The sequence below is a fragment of the Colletotrichum destructivum genome, chromosome 10 (genome assembly GCF_034447905.1).
Source record: "Colletotrichum destructivum chromosome 10, complete sequence".
NCBI lineage: Eukaryota > Fungi > Ascomycota > Sordariomycetes > Glomerellales > Glomerellaceae > Colletotrichum > Colletotrichum destructivum.
This window is the reverse complement of record NC_085905.1, coordinates 33,590-52,357: the sequence shown is the minus strand read 5'-3', so window position 1 is coordinate 52,357 and position 18,768 is coordinate 33,590. Positions and strand designations below refer to the sequence as shown.

Genomic DNA, 18,768 nt, shown 5'->3' with positions numbered 1-18,768 from the left:
TTGCTCTGGATGGGGGTGCTTAGTGGAGCAGTTGGCCTCGGCAATGATCATCAGTCAGGCTGGAAGAAAACCTCCCTAGCTAACATGGTGACACATCTTAGCGTTACCGGACGGGACCGTCTTGGACGACTGAAGGCGGGCACCCGGCCGATGTGCAGCCGGTGTGAAACACAGTCCCAGACATAATCTAAGACAGTGGTAATGTAACTTCTCTGACATGGTTAGTCAGAACTTGTGCGAGTTCACCCTCATCGGACTGTTATGCTCCATTCGGGCAAAGTGTCGTTTGCCAAGAAGAACCGGATGTTTTATATCGTGCCAATGAGATTATTGTCTTTTTCTATTGCAGAAGATCTGACTTTATATAGAGAGGACCACGCACGCCCTAACATGGGGGGGCAATGTTTGCTAATGCCGGATGATCAAGTGTTGCACCAACCACATCGAGTACGCGTCTTTGCTACATCACAATGAAGTCTCAGCGGAACGGAAGCCTCTCGGCCCCTAATGTTGAGGAGCATGAACATAGCACTGCCATCTCCAGCAACGGGGTCTCGGCGAGAGATGAGAAGCGGCCACAACCTGGGCCAAGCCGCGCATCCGCACGATATGGCTCCCACGATGTCCGCAAGAGTGCATCGGCAAGCCTGAAAGATGCGTCCAAGAGGCCTGTGCCCACACAGTATGGTGATGGGACATATCCAAAAGAGATTATTCGACCGACAATGGTTCAGAATCTTCGAGCCCTGCAGGCGGCCGGTGAGTTCTCTTTCCCTAATTCGCGAGGAAGATGCGTGGCGCAAGGTTGCTGAGAAGAACAAAACAGATGTCAAGACACTTGTGCAAATCATCAAATCAAAGCTCAAGAGGGAAAGGATTCAGGACGACAAGACCATGATTATGGAGCGCACCATCCAAATTGTGGCAAAACTCCCGCACAACTCGCGTCTCCGCGAACAGTTGACCAACACCTTTATTGAAGAGCTTTGGGACTCTCTTGACCACCCGCCCATGCTCTACATGGGCGACGAGTTCAAGTACCGGCGTGCCGACGGATCCTACAATGTTTGTCTGACCAGGTCACCCTTCCAGTCTGTCTCGTCAGCGTTCTAATGGATCACTAGAACCCGATGTTCCCCCAGATGGGAGCTGCTGGCGGTCCATATGCCAGATCGGTCAAGCCTAGGATCATCACGTTGGGTGCCATGCCCGATCCTGGACTGGTATTTGATGCTGTCATGGGCCGCACAGATTACAAGAAGCATCCAAACAATGTTTCAAGCATCTTGTGGTATTGGGCCACCATCATCATTCATGGCAAGTACCATCTTCCCACGCCTGTTTTTCTGGTGGCCATGAAGCAACCTGATTGAGTTGCTGAAACTGGCGCTGACTCCTCCCGGCAGACCTGTTTTGGACCGACTACAGAGACAGTAGCAAGTCAAAGACGTCGGCTTATCTTGATCTTTCCCCGTTGTACGGCAGCAACCAGGAGATGCAAGACTCCATCAGGACATTCCGGGATGGTAAGCTCAAGGCTGACAGCTTTGCCGACAAGCGGCTCATCGGCATGCCACCGGGAGTTTGTGTTATCCTCATCATGTTCAACCGGTTCCACAACCACGTCGCGGAGCACCTGGCTTCCATCAACGAGGGCAACCGGTTCGCACCACCAGGCAAAGGTCTCGACGAAGAGAGTGCCGCCAAAGCCTGGAAGAAGTATGACGAAGACCTGTTCCAGACGGCGCGGCTCGTGACTTCGGGCCTGTATATCAACATCACACTGGTGGACTACGTCCGGAACATTGTCAACCTCAACCGCACCAACACGACATGGACGCTCGACCCCCGCCAGGAGGCCGGTATCAACGCCGGAACTCCCGACGGAGCGGAAGCGGGTACGGGCAATGTCAACTCGGCAGAGTTCAATCTCTGCTACCGGTGGCATTCCTGCATCTCGGACAAGGACGACAAATGGATCCAGAAGTTCTACGGAAAGATGCTGGGCGGCGCCAAAGGCGAGCTATCGCCGCAGGAGCTGGCCTGCGTCTTTGGAAAGTTTGAGAAGTCGATTCCCGACGACCCCGGGCAGCGTACGTTTGCCGACTACGAGCGGGGAGATGACGGCAAGTTCGACGATGACGACCTCGTCGACTGCATCAGCTCGTCAATCGAAGACTGCGCCGGCGCTTTTGGGGCGCGCAACGTCCCTCAGGTCATGCGGCCCGTGGAGATCATGGGCATTCTGCACGGCAGGAAATGGAACGTCGCCGGTCTTAATGAATTTCGAACCCATTTCGGCTTGAAGCCCTACGAGCGGTTCGAAGACATCAACTCGGACCCGGGCGTGGCGGACCAGCTGAAGAATCTCTACCAACACCCGGATTACGTCGAGCTCTACCCCGGGCTCGTCGCCGAAGAGGCGAAGACGCCGCTGACACCCGGCGTCGGCATCGCGCCGACGTACACCATCTCACGGGTCGTCCTGTCCGACGCAGTATGCCTCGTCCGGGGTGACAGATACTACACGACGGACTACAACCCTCGGCACCTAACCCAATGGGGGTATAAGGAGGTTGACTATGACCTCGACATCAACCACGGCTGTGTCTTTTACAAACTGTTCCTGAGGGCCTTCCCCAACCACTTCAAGGGGAACTCGGTGTACGCACACTATCCGATGGTCATCCCGAGCGAGAACCACCAGATCCTCACCGACCTGGGGCGTGTCGACCAGTTTGACTTCTCGCAGCCCAAGTTCACCCCTCTGCGGACCAACATCGAATCGTTCGGGGGCGCCAAGTACATCCTGGAGAACCAGGACCGGTACAAGGTGACATGGGACGAAGGGCTCACGTTCCTCATGGGCGAAGGTGGCAGCCGCTTCATGCTGTCCGGGGATACCGACTTCCACGCGGGCCAGAGGAAGTGCATGCAATCGTTGCTTTACAAGGAAGGCTGGGACTCCCACGTCAAGCACTTCTACGCAGAGATCACGGCGCAGCTGCTCGCCGAGAAGTCGTACAAGCTCGCTGGGCAAACGCATGTCGACATTATCCGTGACGTGGGCAACCTCGCCCACGTCCACTTCGCTTCGAGGGTGTTCAACCTGCCTCTCAAGACACACCAGAACCCCAAGGGCTTGATCACGGAGCAGGAGATGTACCAGATGCTGGCGGCCATCTTTGTGTGCATCTTTTTCGACATTGATCCGGCCAAGTCGTTCCCGCTCCGCCAGAAAGCGAAGGAGGCGGCGACGCTCCTCGGGAAGCTGATTGAGACCAACGTGAAAATCACGACAAAGGTTGGATTCCGTGGGCTCTTCACTGGCTCAGCGGACAAGACGGACCCCCTCGCCTCGTACGGGACCAACCTGATCAAGGGTTTTGCCAAGGCCGGGTTGAGCGTCTACGACATTGCGTGGAGCCAGATCTTGCCCACGGCCGGGGCCATGGTGCCGAACCAAGCACAGGTGGTACGTGTAGCTGTACTAGTTGCTGTTGCTGTTGCTGCTGCTGCTGCTGCTGCTGCTGCTGCTGTTGTTGTTGTTTTCGTTTCAATGGTCCTAGCTGACGTGTAACCTACAGTTTGCCCAGGCGGTCGACTACTATCTCTCGCCTCCAGGTGCCGCCCACCTCGAGCAGATTCACAAGGCCGCCTTGTCTCCGTCCACGAAGGAGAGCGATGCTCTGCTTCTCGGATACGCCATGGAAGGTATCCGGCTTGCGGGCACCTTTGGTTCCTACCGCGAGGCGACGCAGGACGACGTCATTGTTGAGGATGACGGTCGTGAGGTCCCCGTGAGACGAGGCGACAGGGTCTTTGTCAGTTTCGTAAGTCGACAAAATGCTTTCTCACCCTGTCCGGCCCGCGGCGCCGAGCTGACTTGAAGCCAAATAGGTCTCTGCCGCCAAGGATCCCGAGAACTTCCCGCGGCCGGAGGAAGTCAACCCCCTCAGGCCCTTGGATTCGTACATCCACTACGGTCTTGGTCCGCACGCCTGCCTCGGCCGCGCTGCGAGCCAGGTGGCGCTCACCGAGATGTTCAGGGCGCTCTTCCGGAAGAAAAACCTTCGACGGGTTCCTGGACCACAGGGTATCTTGAAGAAGGTGCCGCGGCCGGGTGGTTTCTTTGTATACATGAAGGAGGACTGGGGCCAGATCTGGCCGTTCCCCGTGAGCATGAAGGTGATGTGGGATGAAGAATAGACACGGCGGCCAAACCCACCGGTCACCCGATTGCTTGGTAGCAGCTTAGTTGTGAATGACTTTTGAATCTTACGCAACATCGTATACTTGTCCGGTGGAGTGGTCTCAGAGCCTGATCCCGATGTCGTCGCAAAAGGACAACAGTCAATTCCGGACAAAATCCCCCTGTCTTGCATGGGACGTCGGGTGGAACTACTGAGCATGGATTTGAGATTTGTAAAGCCCTGCCGATGACGATCACTGCTCCGCTCGATATTGGCGCTGTGTGCCAAGTCATGCGGAGACAGTTTGCCGCGCGTCAAGGGCCAATGGAGGAGGATGACATTTGGTTCGGGGCTCCTGGGATTGGGCGCCTTAGAGGAGCTGTTGGTGGAAGCCAAGACAAAAGAGCACGGTGACTCGGCGAGCGAAGCTTCTCAAGACTGGTCAAAACTCTCAGTTGCTTAGTCGAGGGGTGTTGTGCAGCCTGAGTTTGTCAGATCTACACCTTGCATAGGAGACCCTGCTTTCGTTACAAGCCTAGAGTATCACTTTTTGAAAGTGGCTGATGACCGGTTGACTGACCCGGGAGTGTCTGTCTCTCTGAACGAGTCCAATACTGACTGTGTGGGAAGGACAGAGTTTTCTTTCTTTCTTCGTTTTTCTTCTTCTTATTGCCCCCCTACTCGGCACGCAATTCGAGTTCCACGAATGCCTAACAAACAACCCACGGCAGAGGGCCACTCACAGTCCGTGCCAGTTAAACTCCGCGGTGAGCGGAGGTTTCATCGGAATTATCAAGTGGTGCAGCCGGGAGCTAATTGGTTCCGTTGAGACAAGCCGGACCCGATGCGAGGGCATGCATTGACGGAGATGAAGGAGAAATTTTGACGGTGGCCCCAGCGTGCCAGCGGCGGATGGATCTCGGTCGAGGCCATGTCCCATGCGATGAGCTCGGGTAGGTTCCATCCCCCCCCTGTTCGTCTTTGGTAGCATGTGTGAGGGTAACAAGGCATTTACGCATCTTGATGAGTACCCGCCACTCACTTTACCTGATGTCTCTGCGAGCCGGACGTACTCCAGATAAGTGGATAAATATTCTCCCTTCCCCTTTCTCGGTCTCTCTCCATCTATGGTCTCCTCTCTCCCCCTTTTTCGCCGTTATCTCTTTGTATTCGTAACAAACTCGGCTTAATTGGACAGGCAGGCATTCTTTTTTGGGCTTCGGACGAAAGACACGTTCCACCTTGCGCCCTTGAGCTGGCCAGTGGCGTCGTACGGCGTTTATTAACTTCGGACGACCGTTCGTTTCCTGGCGTTTCGCATGGCCCAAGAACCTTGTCCGTTTAATATATCCGGGGTGCAACCCCCCACGTGCCTATCCACTTTTGACGCGAGTGCCTTGTACAGATGATTACCATCTTCTCGGAAAAGCCTAGATTGGGCGGAGAGACGAAAGAAGAAGTTTTTGGTGTCGTTGCTTTGTGGCCGTATCTAATATACCCAGTGTCAAGCACGGCAGTTGTTCTGTGTTTAATACCGTGTTCTCTTTTCCTGGCTCCTTTCCCTCACAATTTATACGGATTATTTGTGCTACCTTGAGAGGGACGCCTTGGTTGCGTACTTCGATGCCACACCCATACAGATCCCGCCATGCCGGAAAAGATGTGCAATACCACGTAAATGAGCGAGCGCATTGTCGGGCCTGTTGCGACGTGGGAGCCCTTTCTATCTACCACCGGGATGGTGGGATCCACTCTCGGCACTGGTTGCCTAGCTCGGCCGGGCCCCTCGTTTTCGTTCCCGGGTTAGCCCTCCGAACGGACGTCACCCGGCGGGTCTTCCTCGCCAACCTCACCAAATGACTCGGTTTACTACCGAGTGTTTCCCCTTATTCGCACTACGTTCTCTACTGAAGTCGTTAAAGATCCCATCCTGTGCCAACGCTTACGCTTCTGGCCGGAGTTGACTGGGCCATGATGGATCCATCATCTCGCACTAATCTGTATCCATACGGACTCATGAATACATTCTCCTGACCCCCTCGACCCTTTCAATCCCCTTGACCCCTCAATGGGGCATTCGACTAGGAGCAGCCATGCCGTTCTATAGCCGTTGGTGCCGGCTCGGGTCTTGCATGTCCAAAGCGGGTCATCATGGGGGGAAGTAGGACATGTAATAAATAGTTGGCTGAAGTTTGTGCCCGGAGCCGCCGTCGTCCTACAACGCTCCTCGTTCTTTCGACTACTACAACTTCATTTCCACTCCTTCTTTTGCGCTGGTTGCTGTTAGCTTTCTTCTGCCCCTCTGTGACGGGTGTACTCTCTTTCTTTCTTGACATACAGCTCTTTTGCTGCTCATTCACTTTCTCATCCACCAATTTGATACACGACGTTGAAAAGACTACCACACTCCCTCAACATGTTCAAGTCCCTTCTTACCACGGGACTTCTGGCTGCGGCCACCGCGGCCCAGCAAACGACTTCGTACGTGGACCCGGCTTCCGACATCACTTTCCAGCGGTACACCGAAAAGTCGGGCTTCTCGTTCGGCGTTGCTCTGCCATCCACCGTCGGAAAGGACTTCATCGGCCAGATCTCCGCCCCCATCACCGCAGGCTGGGCCTCCGTGTCCCTCGGCGGGCCCATGACCAACAAGCTGCTTCTTGTTGTATGGCCCAACGGAGACTCGGTTCAGACCTCGGTCCGCAAGGCCAGCGGATACTCGAACCCCGACGTCGTCACCGACTCAGGCATCACCCTGAAGCCCATCGAGTCCGGCACCTCTGTCAACGAGACTGCCTTTACCTACACCTTTGTCTGCGAGGGCTGCATCACCGGCGACGAGACAACCTTTACCGGCACTTCCGACACCGCGACCTTCGGCTGGGCCTACTCCACCACCGCCCTCTCCGACACCGCCAGCGCCTCCGTGGCCCTCAACTACCACGGCGCCGGCTTCGGCCTCTTCGGCGCAAACCTGGCCGATGCTAAGTCCGCCGACTACGATACCTGGGCCGCCAAGGCGTCGGATGCCGTCACCTCCCCCGGCGTTGGAAACGGGACTGCCCCCGCCGTACCGGCTAACGTCACCACGACCATTTCGAACGCCACCTACGACTACATTGTCGCCGGCGGTGGTGCCGCCGGCCTCATTGTTGCCGAGCGCCTGGCCGAATCGGGCAAGAGCGTCTTGCTCATCGAGCGTGGTGGTGCCTCCCTGGCCTCCACCGGCGGCAAGGCTACTGTCGACTGGAACGAAACCGTGACCCAGTACGATGTCCCCGCCATGGGCTACTACCTTTCTACAGCCAAGGAGACCAACGAGTACTGCACCGATACCGCCTCCCAAGCCGGCTGTATCCTCGGCGGCTCGACCATGGTCAACGCCATGATGTGGGTGAAGCCCCCCGCCCACGACTTCGACGACAAGTGGCCTGCCGGCTGGAAGTGGACCGATGTCGAGGAGTCTGCCAACAAGCTTTACGAGCGTACCCCCGGCACTATCCAGCCCAGCAAGGACGGCAAGCGTTACGACCAGGCCGCCTACAACGTCATGTCGCAGTGGCTAGCCGGCAATGGCTTCACCGAGGTCGACGGCCTCGCCGAGCCCAACAAGAAGGATGCTGTGTTCACCCACCCTCCCTGGCTGATCGAGAACGGCCTCCGCGGCGGCCCTGTTCGTGACTACCTCCCCCTTGCCCAGGCCCTGCCCAACTTCAAGCTCCAGCTCAACGCCAAGGTCATCCGCGCCGTGCGCGACGGCGCCGCTGTCTCCGGCGTCGAGATCGAGACGGGCAAGAACACTCGCCAGATCATCAACCTCAAGTCCGGCGGCGCCGCCATCCTCGCCGCCGGTGCTCTGTCCACCCCTCGTATCCTGTTCAACAGCGGCATCGGTCCCAAAGAGCAAATTCAGACCGTCCAGAGCGGCTCTACCCAGGTCACTCTTCCCTCCGAGGCCCAATGGATCGATCTCCCCGTCGGCCAGAACCTCAAGGATCACCCCATCTTCACTGTCAACCTCCAGACCAAGTCGCCCCTCAACTCTCTCGCGAGCACCGCCTTTACCGACCCCGCCGAGACAGACGTCGACCAGTTCGCCCAGGGTTCTGGTCTCCTGACCCAGGCAGGCCAGCGCCTGAACTTCTGGACAAGCGTCGAAGGCGCCGACGGCCAGAAGCGCTACGTCCAAGGCACCGTCAACTCGCCCAAGAACGACACTATTCGCGTCAAGGTCTACCTCACTCATGGCCTGACTTCCGTCGGCGCCCTTGGGATCACGGCCGACGGCTCCACCAAAATTACAACCGATCCCTACCTCACCACGGCTGGCGACAAGGAGGCCATCACGAGCTTCATGGGACAGCTCATCCAGTTCGCCTCCAAGTCGAACAGCACGCTGACTATGACCGGCAACGTCACCGCCGAGAGCCTCATCTTGGAGCATACCACTGGAAGCCACTACGTCGGCAGTGCCGTCATGGGCACTGAGAACGATTGGAGCAGCGTCGTCGACACCCAGACCAAGGTTTGGGGCACTGACAACCTCTACGTCGTCGATGCCTCCATCCACCCCGACCTGCCCACCGGAAACACCCAAGCCATCGTCATGGTCGCTGCCGAACACGCTGCCGCCCAGATCCTTGGCGGTGTCGGAAGCGAGACAAACACCGGAAGCTCTGGTTCCGGCTCCGGCTCCGGCAGCAACACCGGCAGTTCTAGCTGCAAGCGCTCAACCAAGCGCGTCCAGCGCGTTCAGCGTTTCCGCCGTGCCCGTCGCACTTTCTAGGGCATCGATGTATATATGTAAATAGCATGCAATGTACAAACCACTTGTTGAGTTCCGAAGCCGAGCACACGTATCTGTGTTGATTGTGTTGAATAATGCATTTAGAGCGTAATTAACCTTCTATTACACTAAACAAGCACAAGAATCCAAACTAGAGTGTAAGGTAATATCCTAGGATGCAGCTAAGAAGTAGATATTTTATACCAAGGACAGTGTATGTAGTTAAGATAGGATGATTTACAGAAAATATAAAGAAAGCAAGATAAGCAAGATATTTAGAATGTACTGGGCGGGCTACTCAATGTTAGAATTCTACGAGGCAGGCGGTTTTGTCCGCCGACTCTCGGATATTTACAACTGCTGACAATACGCTAGAACTCTAATTGATTACAGATTATTTCGCTTAAGTCAGCACAACAAGACAAGCAAGTAATATCAACAGTCTAATTAGCAGAACTAGATGGCTGAGCAAGGGACTTGGCGCTATTTTGCTTATGTTTGATCGTACGTAGGCGCAAAGCTAAGATCCGTTAACTCCAAAGTCCGAGTTGACACTGTTGCCGACGCCAATGTTACAAAGGAGGAAAATAAAAAGCGAAAGCGAGCAATCGATCCACCTGGGCAATTAATATTAAGTTTTATCTTATCAATGTTTCTCTATCTGACAAATAGACTGTGAGAGGGATACAGGATGTGATAGGTATCGCATCATAAGCCAACTGAGCATATAAACCACATAAGCAGGCTCCTCTCAAGGTATGTCTTGGGGTCTATCTCTAATACATTTTCCTCTTGCTATTTTTTACAAAACTTCAGTTCACCGATCCCATCGAATAATATGCCTCTGCTGTGGCTTACAATTCAAGCTCTCGCCGGGCTGCTCTTCTCAAAAGCGGTCGCGTTGGATCTGCCAAAATACGAAGGGCTCGTGACCTCCCAAAACAACAGCATCTTGACGATCACTTTGCACAACCCGGTGTCGTCGGTCAATGCTTGGAGCGCTGATATGCATGCTGGAATGAAAGACATCGTACGACGGCTTCAAGAAGACAATGAGACTAAGGTAGTCATCATCAACAGCAGCGTCCCTAGATTTTTCTGCAATCACTTTGATCCGGCAGTTTTTGCGATTGGTAAGTGTAATTTTGGCACACAATCTCAATGTCTTGTCGCTCATTCATTGCCACAGCGAATTTCACAGAAGACTACGCGATGCTGATGATGAACATTACAAACCTACCCCAGATAACTATTGGCGCCGTTGAGGGAAGGGCACGCAATGCGGGACACGAACTCCTGTTAGCTTTGGACATGCGCTTTGCAACTACGAAGGACGTTTTGATAGGAGAGACCGAGACCGCATTCGGCAATTTTCCAGTGGCTGGATCATGTCAGCACTTGCCTCGACTCATTGGACGAGGTTTAGCAATGGAGTATATACTCAGCTCTCAAGATGTCGACGCAAAGGAAGCAGAGAGGATTGGATGGATCAACAAGGCGTTCGACTCTCGCAGGGACATGTACTCACATATCGACAAACTCACCTCACGCCTCGCCTTGTTCCCACGCAGCGGCCTTGTTGCATCAAAACAGGCGATCAATCTCCGGTCCAAGCCCTCGCGTGAGGACTTTTTACACGACATTACTCTTTTCCAAGACCTTTCTAATCCAGATTTCGCTCGAATTGTCGACCGGGTTGCGACCTTGACTAACAATTGGACTGCAGGTGAGGTGGAGCTTAACTTAGGAAGGGATGTTGTTCTAGCTTATAATTAGTTGGCGGTGTATGGTTCAATTGTGTCTTTGCTTCTGCTTTGTGTAGCTAAAGTCGAATGTAATTGATTACGGTGGTTATTGTCCTTGAGATTGCTTGCAAGGGTTCTAATTTGCTAAATCCGGTCCTGGGTAGAGGAATAGCAAATGCTATTAACCTTCTATCTTCTTAAGTTAGTTGCTAACTAAAACACTGAAAATTAAGTTGTACAGACTTGCTTTACTTTGGATTGACAGTGTTTTTAATATCTATAGCTACTGCATTTAAAAGTAGCTTCTTTGGCGTTACATAAAACTACACCGCACTAATATACCTTCAGCCAGGCAGTCGCGCAGCCTAACCGGCCTAATAGACTGCAATAGTCTACAAAAAAGGCTGTGTCAATGTTGTTAAGAGACTAATATAAAAAGTTTTTATTGCTTTTTGTTACTGCATATAGATATGCCCTCTGGTACATTTACTAATAGCTTTGGTAATGTTTTAGCCTTTCTGTGTAGCACTAGTCTTAAAACTTGTGACTGCGCGCCCTATACATGAAAACACCATATGGATTGGGGATCGTCTCATGGGCAAAGCGATATTTACCAGGCTTTGGCACCCCTTCTCTAAACTCTCAATCGAAACAGGAGAGCAAGTGGATAAGAGCAATCTTGAGGATCATGTCCCCAAAGAAGCGTCCTGGACACTCGTGCTTCCCCACCCCAAACCACGGCATATCGTTTCCGTTGCCAGTGAATCGCCAGTGGCTCGGGTTTCCCGAAGACTTGACGCGGTTTGAGTACCGGTATCCGTCAAATTTATCTCCCTCTTCCTAATCAGGCACGATCGCTGGGACAACAACGAGGGCTCTTTGAGGAAGAACCGTCCCGTCTGGAAGGATGATATTTTTCGCTACGCCACGTTTGTTTATAACTTATAAGACAGGCTCACTGTTAGAACACGAGCATTTATTCCAGCCTAGACACTTTTGCAAATGTGGTGAACAGAACTTACAGAAGTTGGTTCCTGAAAGTCGCTGACTCTCTTTCATAAAACTATCCATGACCTTTAACTGATGCAGCTGGCTTTTCTTCTCGAGACCATCATTCAAGCAAAGCACAGATGAGATCTCGATTCTCAACACTTCAATGTACTCAGAGTGATGGAGAAGTACCACACCGTAACGGAGCCAGACGTCATGTCGCCCAATTTTGAATTCTCGCCGGCGCAGGACGACTCGGCCTTGTACTACGCCAACATTGAAACGCTGGAACGCCTCACCATGTGCTACATCCGCCGCTTCGTGGAGGGCGTGTCGGTCTCGCAGCAGGCGAGCTTCCCCAAGTGGCACCATCGCCACATGACATCCGTGTTCCGGCGACGCCTTCTCGTTCATGACGAGAAGCATCAGCAACAGCAACAGCACCAGTATTGCCAAGACAAAAATCATGATGACAACGTCGGGGCGATGCTGGCCCAGCTGGAGGTCCAGGACGTTGTCAACGCGCGGCTCGTGCGTGCCGTGGGCGAAAATCTCCGGGCCGTGTGCGAGGGGCGGCGGGACATGCTCGAGGTGCTGCTGGAGCAGGACGGCGAACTGTCGAGGCTGTACGACCGCGGCATCGCCATGGCCGACGCCAACCGCGCCGTGGCCCAGCTGATCGGGCTGGTAGCCCACCGGTATCCACGCATGAAGTTCCTCGAGGTCGGGGGCGGCACCGGCAGCACCACCAAGTACGTCCTTGAGGCACTGGCCGGCCGGTTCAGGACGTACACCTTCACCGACATCTCGGCCGGTTTCTTCGCGCGGTCCGAGGAGAAGCTGTCCAAGTATGATGACGACGGCGGTCACGGCGGCAAGATCGAGTACCGCGTGCTCGACATTGAGCGGGATCCTACCTCTCAGGGGTTCACCAACGGGGCGTACGACCTGATCATTGCCGCCAACTGCGTCCACGCCACCAAGAGTCTCGGGACCACGCTCGCCCACCTGCGGGACCTGCTTCGGCCCGGAGGCTTTCTCGTGCTTTTCGACATCACGGGCGACCCTATCTGGCTGTCGTACTCGTTCGTCTTTGGCGGGCTTGACCAGTGGTGGGCCGGCGCCGCCGACGATGGCCGGGTGGACGGTCCGGGAGTCTCTCGCGCCAGGTGGGATTCGGAACTGCGGAAGAGCGGCTTCTCGGGGCTGGACCAGGCCGTCCCTTTCCCGCGGCGCCGCGAGATGTTCTCCGTCATGCTGTCGCAAGCGGTTCATGACGAGGCTGGGACGGTGTTAGCTTTAAGGCAGCCCACGCTCGCCCTCAACCAAGATAGCAGCAGCAGCCGCAGCCGCCGCCGGTTCAATCGCCAGGCCTTCGCCGTCGTAGGTGCCTCGAGCCTTTCTGAGCGTGTCGTTAATCAGTTTGGTCGCCATGTCCTAAACGTCACTCATGTGCCCAGTCTGGACCACGTCGGCGCCGCGAAGGATCCCGCATCGTCGTCGTCTTCCTCGTCCTTGTTTGCGCCAGGGAAGAACCTCGCCGTCATGCTGATGACCGAGCTCGACATGCCACTATTCGCTCATCTAAGCGGCGACACGCTGGCCAGCTTCAAACTACTACTGAGGAGCAGCAGGTACTTCATGGTTGTTACCCGGCGCTGCAGAGACGAGAACCCCGACTCCAATATGCTCGTCGGTGTGCTGCGGGCGCTGTTCGCCGAGATGCCGCACTTCCGGTTCCAATGCATCGATATCGACGACCTGGATGTTCGGGCCGACAATTTTGACCGTACGTCGGACATCCTTTCGGCGAGCCTCTTGCGCATGGTTCTCGTGCCTCTGCTCGAGGATGAACCCTCTCGTAATGACGACGACAACAACAACGATAAGAACAGAATCATGTGGTCGATGGAGCCCGAGCTGCTAGTGCGGGACGGCTGCGTCCAGATTCCCCGCGTGGTGAAGGACACAGCCAAAAACGATCGTCTGAACTCGAGCACACGTCTGATAGAGCAGAAGACATGTCGGTCTCAGCATCTGGTTGAGCTCGACACGGCCCAAATCGAACCTTGGAAGCCATACCACTACATGGACACTGGTGATGGTGGCCGTCCTTCCCTTCCTCCTCATCTTCCTCGAGTTCCTCTTATACGCCGACCCCTGCCTGACGGGCTGCCTGCGGACTATAGAGCGTCAATGTGTCCGATAGAAACTACCGTTTCTACTGTTCGCTGTCTTCCGTACACGCCGGGCCAGCAGCGGTTCCATCTCATCGTCGGGGCCATAGACCGACAGCGGTGCCCCTTCTCTACGTCATCATTGGTCACGGGAACCAGGGTGGCAGCTCTATGCCCAGTCAACCCAGCCACGACCGTCTACGTACCCCTAGACAACGTCTATAAGATGGAACACGAGAAAGTGCCATCACTTTCGCTGTTCAGCGACGAAGTCATTCTGCTGGCCACCTTATCCAGCATGATGCTGCGGCGGACAGCTTTGTTGGTCACCGATGACAGCAAAGTACTGCTGCTCAATCCCGGACGAGACCTTAGCAACATGATGTCAAAGTTGAGTTTGCCTCGAGAAATCACAGATAGGCTGCTTCTAGCGGGTGTCGGGGCTTCACCTCCAACCGCCGAGATACGATGGGGGTCCATCGGCGCCGTGGTCGACATGGGTGGCGGGCTAAACGATCATGCGACAGACTCCCAGAGCAGAGAAAACAGCTGCAGCGGCGAATGGATGCAGGAAATAGACGATCTCGGACCATGGGTGCTCCGATACCGATATCCCATCATCCCACCCGTGTCTGAGAGCCAGAGCAGATCCATCTTCTTCTGCGCATGCGCTGACTTAGCCAACCTCGACCATTCAGCTAGCACTGCATACCAGGACGGCACAGCCCCTACATCTCTCTTTGACTGGAGAAGCAGCATATTCACAACCCAGGTCCAGCCCCTCGACTTCAAGGCGCTGTTCCGCGCTGACAGGACCTACCTCCTCGTTGGCCTGTCTTCAGACCTAGGGTTGTCGCTTTGTCGGTGGATGGTTGCTAACGGAGCCCGGCACGTCGCAATAGCAAGCCGGCACGCCCCAAACCAGGTTAGGTCTAGTCTGTACTTAACGTTTGCTGAAGACATGCGCAGGGCTGGTGCCTACTTTGCTGCAGTCCAATGTGATGTGACAAGGCGCGCATCCCTCGAGGCAGCTGTCTGGGAACTCGCTGGGCACCTGCACATGCCACCCGTCGCAGGGATCGCGCACGGCGCAATGGTGCTGCAGGACAAACTCTTTGCTGACATGACAGTTTTGGACCTGGAGGAGGTAATCGCGCCAAAGGCACTCGGCGCGGCAAATCTTGACGCGCTGTTCGGCGGCGGAGGCGGAGACGGAGACGACCGAGAGCCGCCCACCCTTGACTTCTTCGTTATGATGTCCTCGACGGCCTGCATCATCGGCAACATCTCGCAGTCCAACTACCACGCCGGTAACATGTTCATGGCGGCGCTAGTAGAGCGACGGCGTGCTAGGGGCCTACCGGCCTCTGTGCTGCACCTGTCGGCTGTCGCGGGCGTGGGCTACGTGCACCGGCTCCCCGAGCGTGCGCGGGACTTCACAAACACATTCGCCTTGTTGCACGAGGAGGACTTGCACCTCGCGTTCGGCGAGGCCATCGCGGCCGGCCGGCCGGGCTCCGGGGCAAACGGCGAGGTCATCTGCACAATCAAGACAAAGAGGAAGAAGGAGAAGACGACGGGCAGCGTTGTTGGCGACCCCACGATAACCAGCTGGCTGGACAACCCGCGTTTCTCGACCCTCGTCGAGGACGATGGCTCTCAGTCTGACGCCACGGTCGACGGCAACGGCAGCGCGGCCGGCGCCGCCGTCAGGGTGACGGACCTCGGGGCGGCCCTTCGCGCCGTCCCGGCGTCCGACCGAGCACAGGCGGCGCAGCTGATTCAGGCGTCGTTCGTCCGGAAGCTCGAGACTGCGCTGCGCAAGAGCCCCGGCACTATCGACGCGCAGTTGTCGCTGTCGGCTGTAGGGCTCGACTCAGTGCTAGCCGTCGAGATGCGCTTCTGGTTCCTTAAGACCATCATGGTTGAAATCCCCGTGCTCAAGTTTATGCACCAGTCGGTTGCACAGATTAGCGAGTGGGCGGCAGGCGAGAGTGTAACCTAGCGTAGATAGAATAGTCTAATAGTAGTAGGATTATTATTATAAATAAAGTAAACGTAAAGTCTTGATAGAAGAGAAAATTTAGTAGAAGTATAGAGCAGAAATAAAGAAGAAAATACTATACAGAATACTATATGCTCCAACTTATAATACATAGCTTTATTTTATACACACAAACTTATGTCTACATACTTACACCTACACAACAATTCAACAAACATTATGTAATAATAGCGCAAAAGTAAACCTACAGTTGCAGTGTAGTAATTGCGGCATACATAGGGAATATAAACCTAATACAATTTAAAACAGTCTTTCTCTCTGCGCATCGCGCGCCTTGCGTGTCTATTCCTATAGACTTTTATTCGACTCCTATCTGTCGCAGCGGCCGCCCCTTTTAAGGGTCAGTTTCCCTTAATCAGACGACACAACGAAGTTTGGACGTGCAGCTGTCCTAGGTACAGGCAGAGCAAGTCTGTCTTCTTCTCATGCATCATGCTAGGTCATCATGTCTTGCTTGTCACAAGGAATTCTGCTTCCTAACAAACGTTGATAGATTTGAGCGAGATGATAACATGACCTAACTAAACTGACTTATCTGACACGGCATCTTTATTCGATTGCCGGACAGCGTGTCCAGGTCAGGGAGATCCCTTTTGTCAGATCTGGACATTGCATATCCGAGTCATGCATTCAACCCATGTTCGATTCCCTATTGCAATAAGGTGTATAGGCATTATGGCTTTGAAACCTTGTCCTGTTTATTGTTTAAGGTTAGAAAGACGTATCAACAACAACAACAACAACAACAACATCCCGCCAGCCCAAACTCCATCTCAAGTTTCCAGGCATTTCCCGAATCTATCTTAACCGGATGAATTCGTTTCCACTACGGCGGCGCTGTTTCACTCTCTGAGTTTGGGCACGTCAGCCTTCTGTATCGGAACACACGGCTTAGGCCAAGATGTTCGTCGCCTCCCGCCCCGAAAAGACTACTGTAAACTCGTTTGATATCGCGAGCTCCTCGAAATCAGCCGCCAGCCTTTCAACGTGCGCCGCCACCGGCTCGAACGTGCTGATGTCAGATCGATGACAAACGGCGCCTAGAACTTGCCTTGGCCCTGATGGAGCGTCGCCTTCTCGGCCGTGTCGTCAATAATGGTCCTTGCCTTCGAGGATCCTACAGCCCTTTTCTGCAGTGCTATTGACAGCAGACTGCGAATGACCCTATACTACAGCTGGAACAAGCGCTGTAGCCTCTGGTAGCCCGAGATGCATGTGCTTAAGTCGCAGGTGTCGGCGGCGCGCCTCAATTCTCGCATGACGGCATTCGCAAAGTAATGAAGTGCTGTGCTCTAGGGGAAGCTGTGCGACGCGGAGCTGCGCCTCTGGAGGTAAGTGGCCACGATCCGGCCTAGGGAGGCATGTGCCAAGGTCCCTAACACCACTGCTATCGATTAAATTGAATTGTGATATGATTGTGCCTTGGGTTTACCTCAGTTGGCCTGCTTGTGGTGGGTGAGGTAGGTCACCAAAGACATGGCGTAGTCTAACACAGTTGGTCACCGTGATCATAAGCACTTGGCAATGATCATTATAATCAAAGTTAGTGCACATAGGTATATAGATAGAAGGTTTCTTATATGCAGTCTCTACTTATTTCACAGTAGTTTTACCGCCTTTTCGAGTGCCTCCTCACCATGTGTCTCTCCAGCATCTGACATCTTGACAGCGCGACCTTGAATCGCAGTTTGAGTACTGAGCTGTATTCTTCGCTTTGTGCATCGTCACATAGAGTATACAGATGGACCTTGGGGCTAGTTCTGGTTCACCTTTGCTCGTAATGATCATTTCTACTACTTGCCTCGCTCGTGGTTCTGTTACATTTCTTTCACACGCCATCGCTATGCACATGATCACTGTAATGCGTCTCCCACAAAACGTAAGATACGAGCGCTTCCTAAGCTTCAGTTAGCAACCTGAACAGCTAGATGGGATGCGTGTGTGTTACTGCCGAAACGCTTTCATCTGGGGCACAAGTCGCAACGCTGATGGACTCGGCAAGCTACAACAACAGATGGTGGTTGGCTGAGATTGGTGTCGTCACACCAATCGAGGCAAGCGATCCAGCTGTTGAAGTAACATCGTGTGTTTTGCGCCAAAGCCAAATGAGTCAAAGGTAACGACAGGGCGAGGATTGCGGAGACGATTTTCATTGTGCGGCGCTGAAATAGTTGAGGTGCGAATGTTTCGATGGTTACAACAAGGTTAATGAGCGCAGCAATGCTTCAGGGAATGATTAAAGAGGCTCAAATGGCTTCGGGCGTCGAGGGCGCTACTTAGATAAACAAGATAGGCTCCCTGAGTGATCATGGTTGTGGCTATGTTAGACTGCGTCGTGACTGACTCGAAAACTGGGTCCTGCACACTGCGCCACCCTGGGACTGCCGACTTGGCACACTCAAAAGACGACACACAGGGTACTACCGCGTGCAAGAGCTGGAGATGTTCATCAATGACCAATTTGGAGGGGATGAAACACATTGCTATATACCAGGAGTTATTACTACAGCAATACATTCGGTCACGGATCGATGGATATGGACATCTACAGTCAGGCTATTGCGGGCGTCTCTCTAAGTCCTTCGCAGCCGCCAGCTGCAGCTGGATTCAGGAAATGGACGTAGAGGAATAAACGAAAAATAAAAGAACTACAGATTCAGTTTTAACAATTGAGGATGTGTACAAAGGACCTTTGTGTTTTGGATCTGTCCTTGTGTTGTTCAATCTAATAGGGAGCGCCTGTGTCAAGCTCTAGCCTGGCTCGATCTACCATCGCTAGGGAGCTCGCTGTGGGTTGCTTTTTGCCGCCTTA

General features: G+C 54.1%; 4 protein-coding genes across 4 annotated transcripts; all 4 read left to right on the top strand.

Moving 5' to 3' along the window:
* Positions 1-470: 470 nt before the first annotated feature.
* Positions 471-4,209, top strand: CDEST_14270 (Putative cytochrome P450, hem peroxidase superfamily, hem peroxidase, animal-type; the record flags this gene model as incomplete). Its single annotated transcript, XM_062930426.1, has 6 exons — positions 471-759; positions 827-1,065; positions 1,125-1,317; positions 1,407-3,475; positions 3,588-3,833; positions 3,901-4,209. 6 exons carry the CDS (start codon positions 471-473, stop codon positions 4,207-4,209), a joined length of 3,345 nt encoding a protein of 1,114 aa, XP_062786477.1.
* Positions 4,210-6,199: 1,990 nt separating this feature from the next.
* CDEST_14269 (Putative glucose-methanol-choline oxidoreductase, cellobiose dehydrogenase, cytochrome) lies at positions 6,200-9,035 on the top strand. The gene has a single exon (XM_062930425.1). It carries the CDS (start codon positions 6,610-6,612, stop codon positions 8,977-8,979), a length of 2,370 nt encoding a protein of 789 aa, XP_062786476.1. The 5' UTR covers positions 6,200-6,609; the 3' UTR covers positions 8,980-9,035.
* Positions 9,036-9,817: 782 nt separating this feature from the next.
* On the top strand, positions 9,818-10,755 carry CDEST_14268 (Putative enoyl-CoA hydratase/isomerase, ClpP/crotonase-like domain superfamily; the record flags this gene model as incomplete). The annotated part of the gene is made up of 2 exons (XM_062930424.1): positions 9,818-10,112; positions 10,169-10,755. The coding sequence occupies 2 exons, from the start codon at positions 9,818-9,820 to the stop codon at positions 10,753-10,755; spliced, it is 882 nt and encodes a 293-aa protein (XP_062786475.1).
* Positions 10,756-11,894: 1,139 nt separating this feature from the next.
* CDEST_14267 (Putative phosphopantetheine binding ACP domain, methyltransferase type 12, ACP-like superfamily) lies at positions 11,895-15,896 on the top strand (the record flags this gene model as incomplete). The annotated part of the gene is made up of 1 exon (XM_062930423.1): positions 11,895-15,896. The coding sequence occupies one exon, from the start codon at positions 11,895-11,897 to the stop codon at positions 15,894-15,896; it is 4,002 nt and encodes a 1,333-aa protein (XP_062786474.1).
* Between the last annotated feature and the right edge of the window lie 2,872 nt (positions 15,897-18,768).

What these genes read in the sequence shown, in the direction of transcription:
- CDEST_14269 (XM_062930425.1), top strand. Translation starts at nt 6,610, where the DNA reads ATGTTCAAGTCCCTTCTTACCACGGGACTTCTGGCTGCGGCCACCGCG.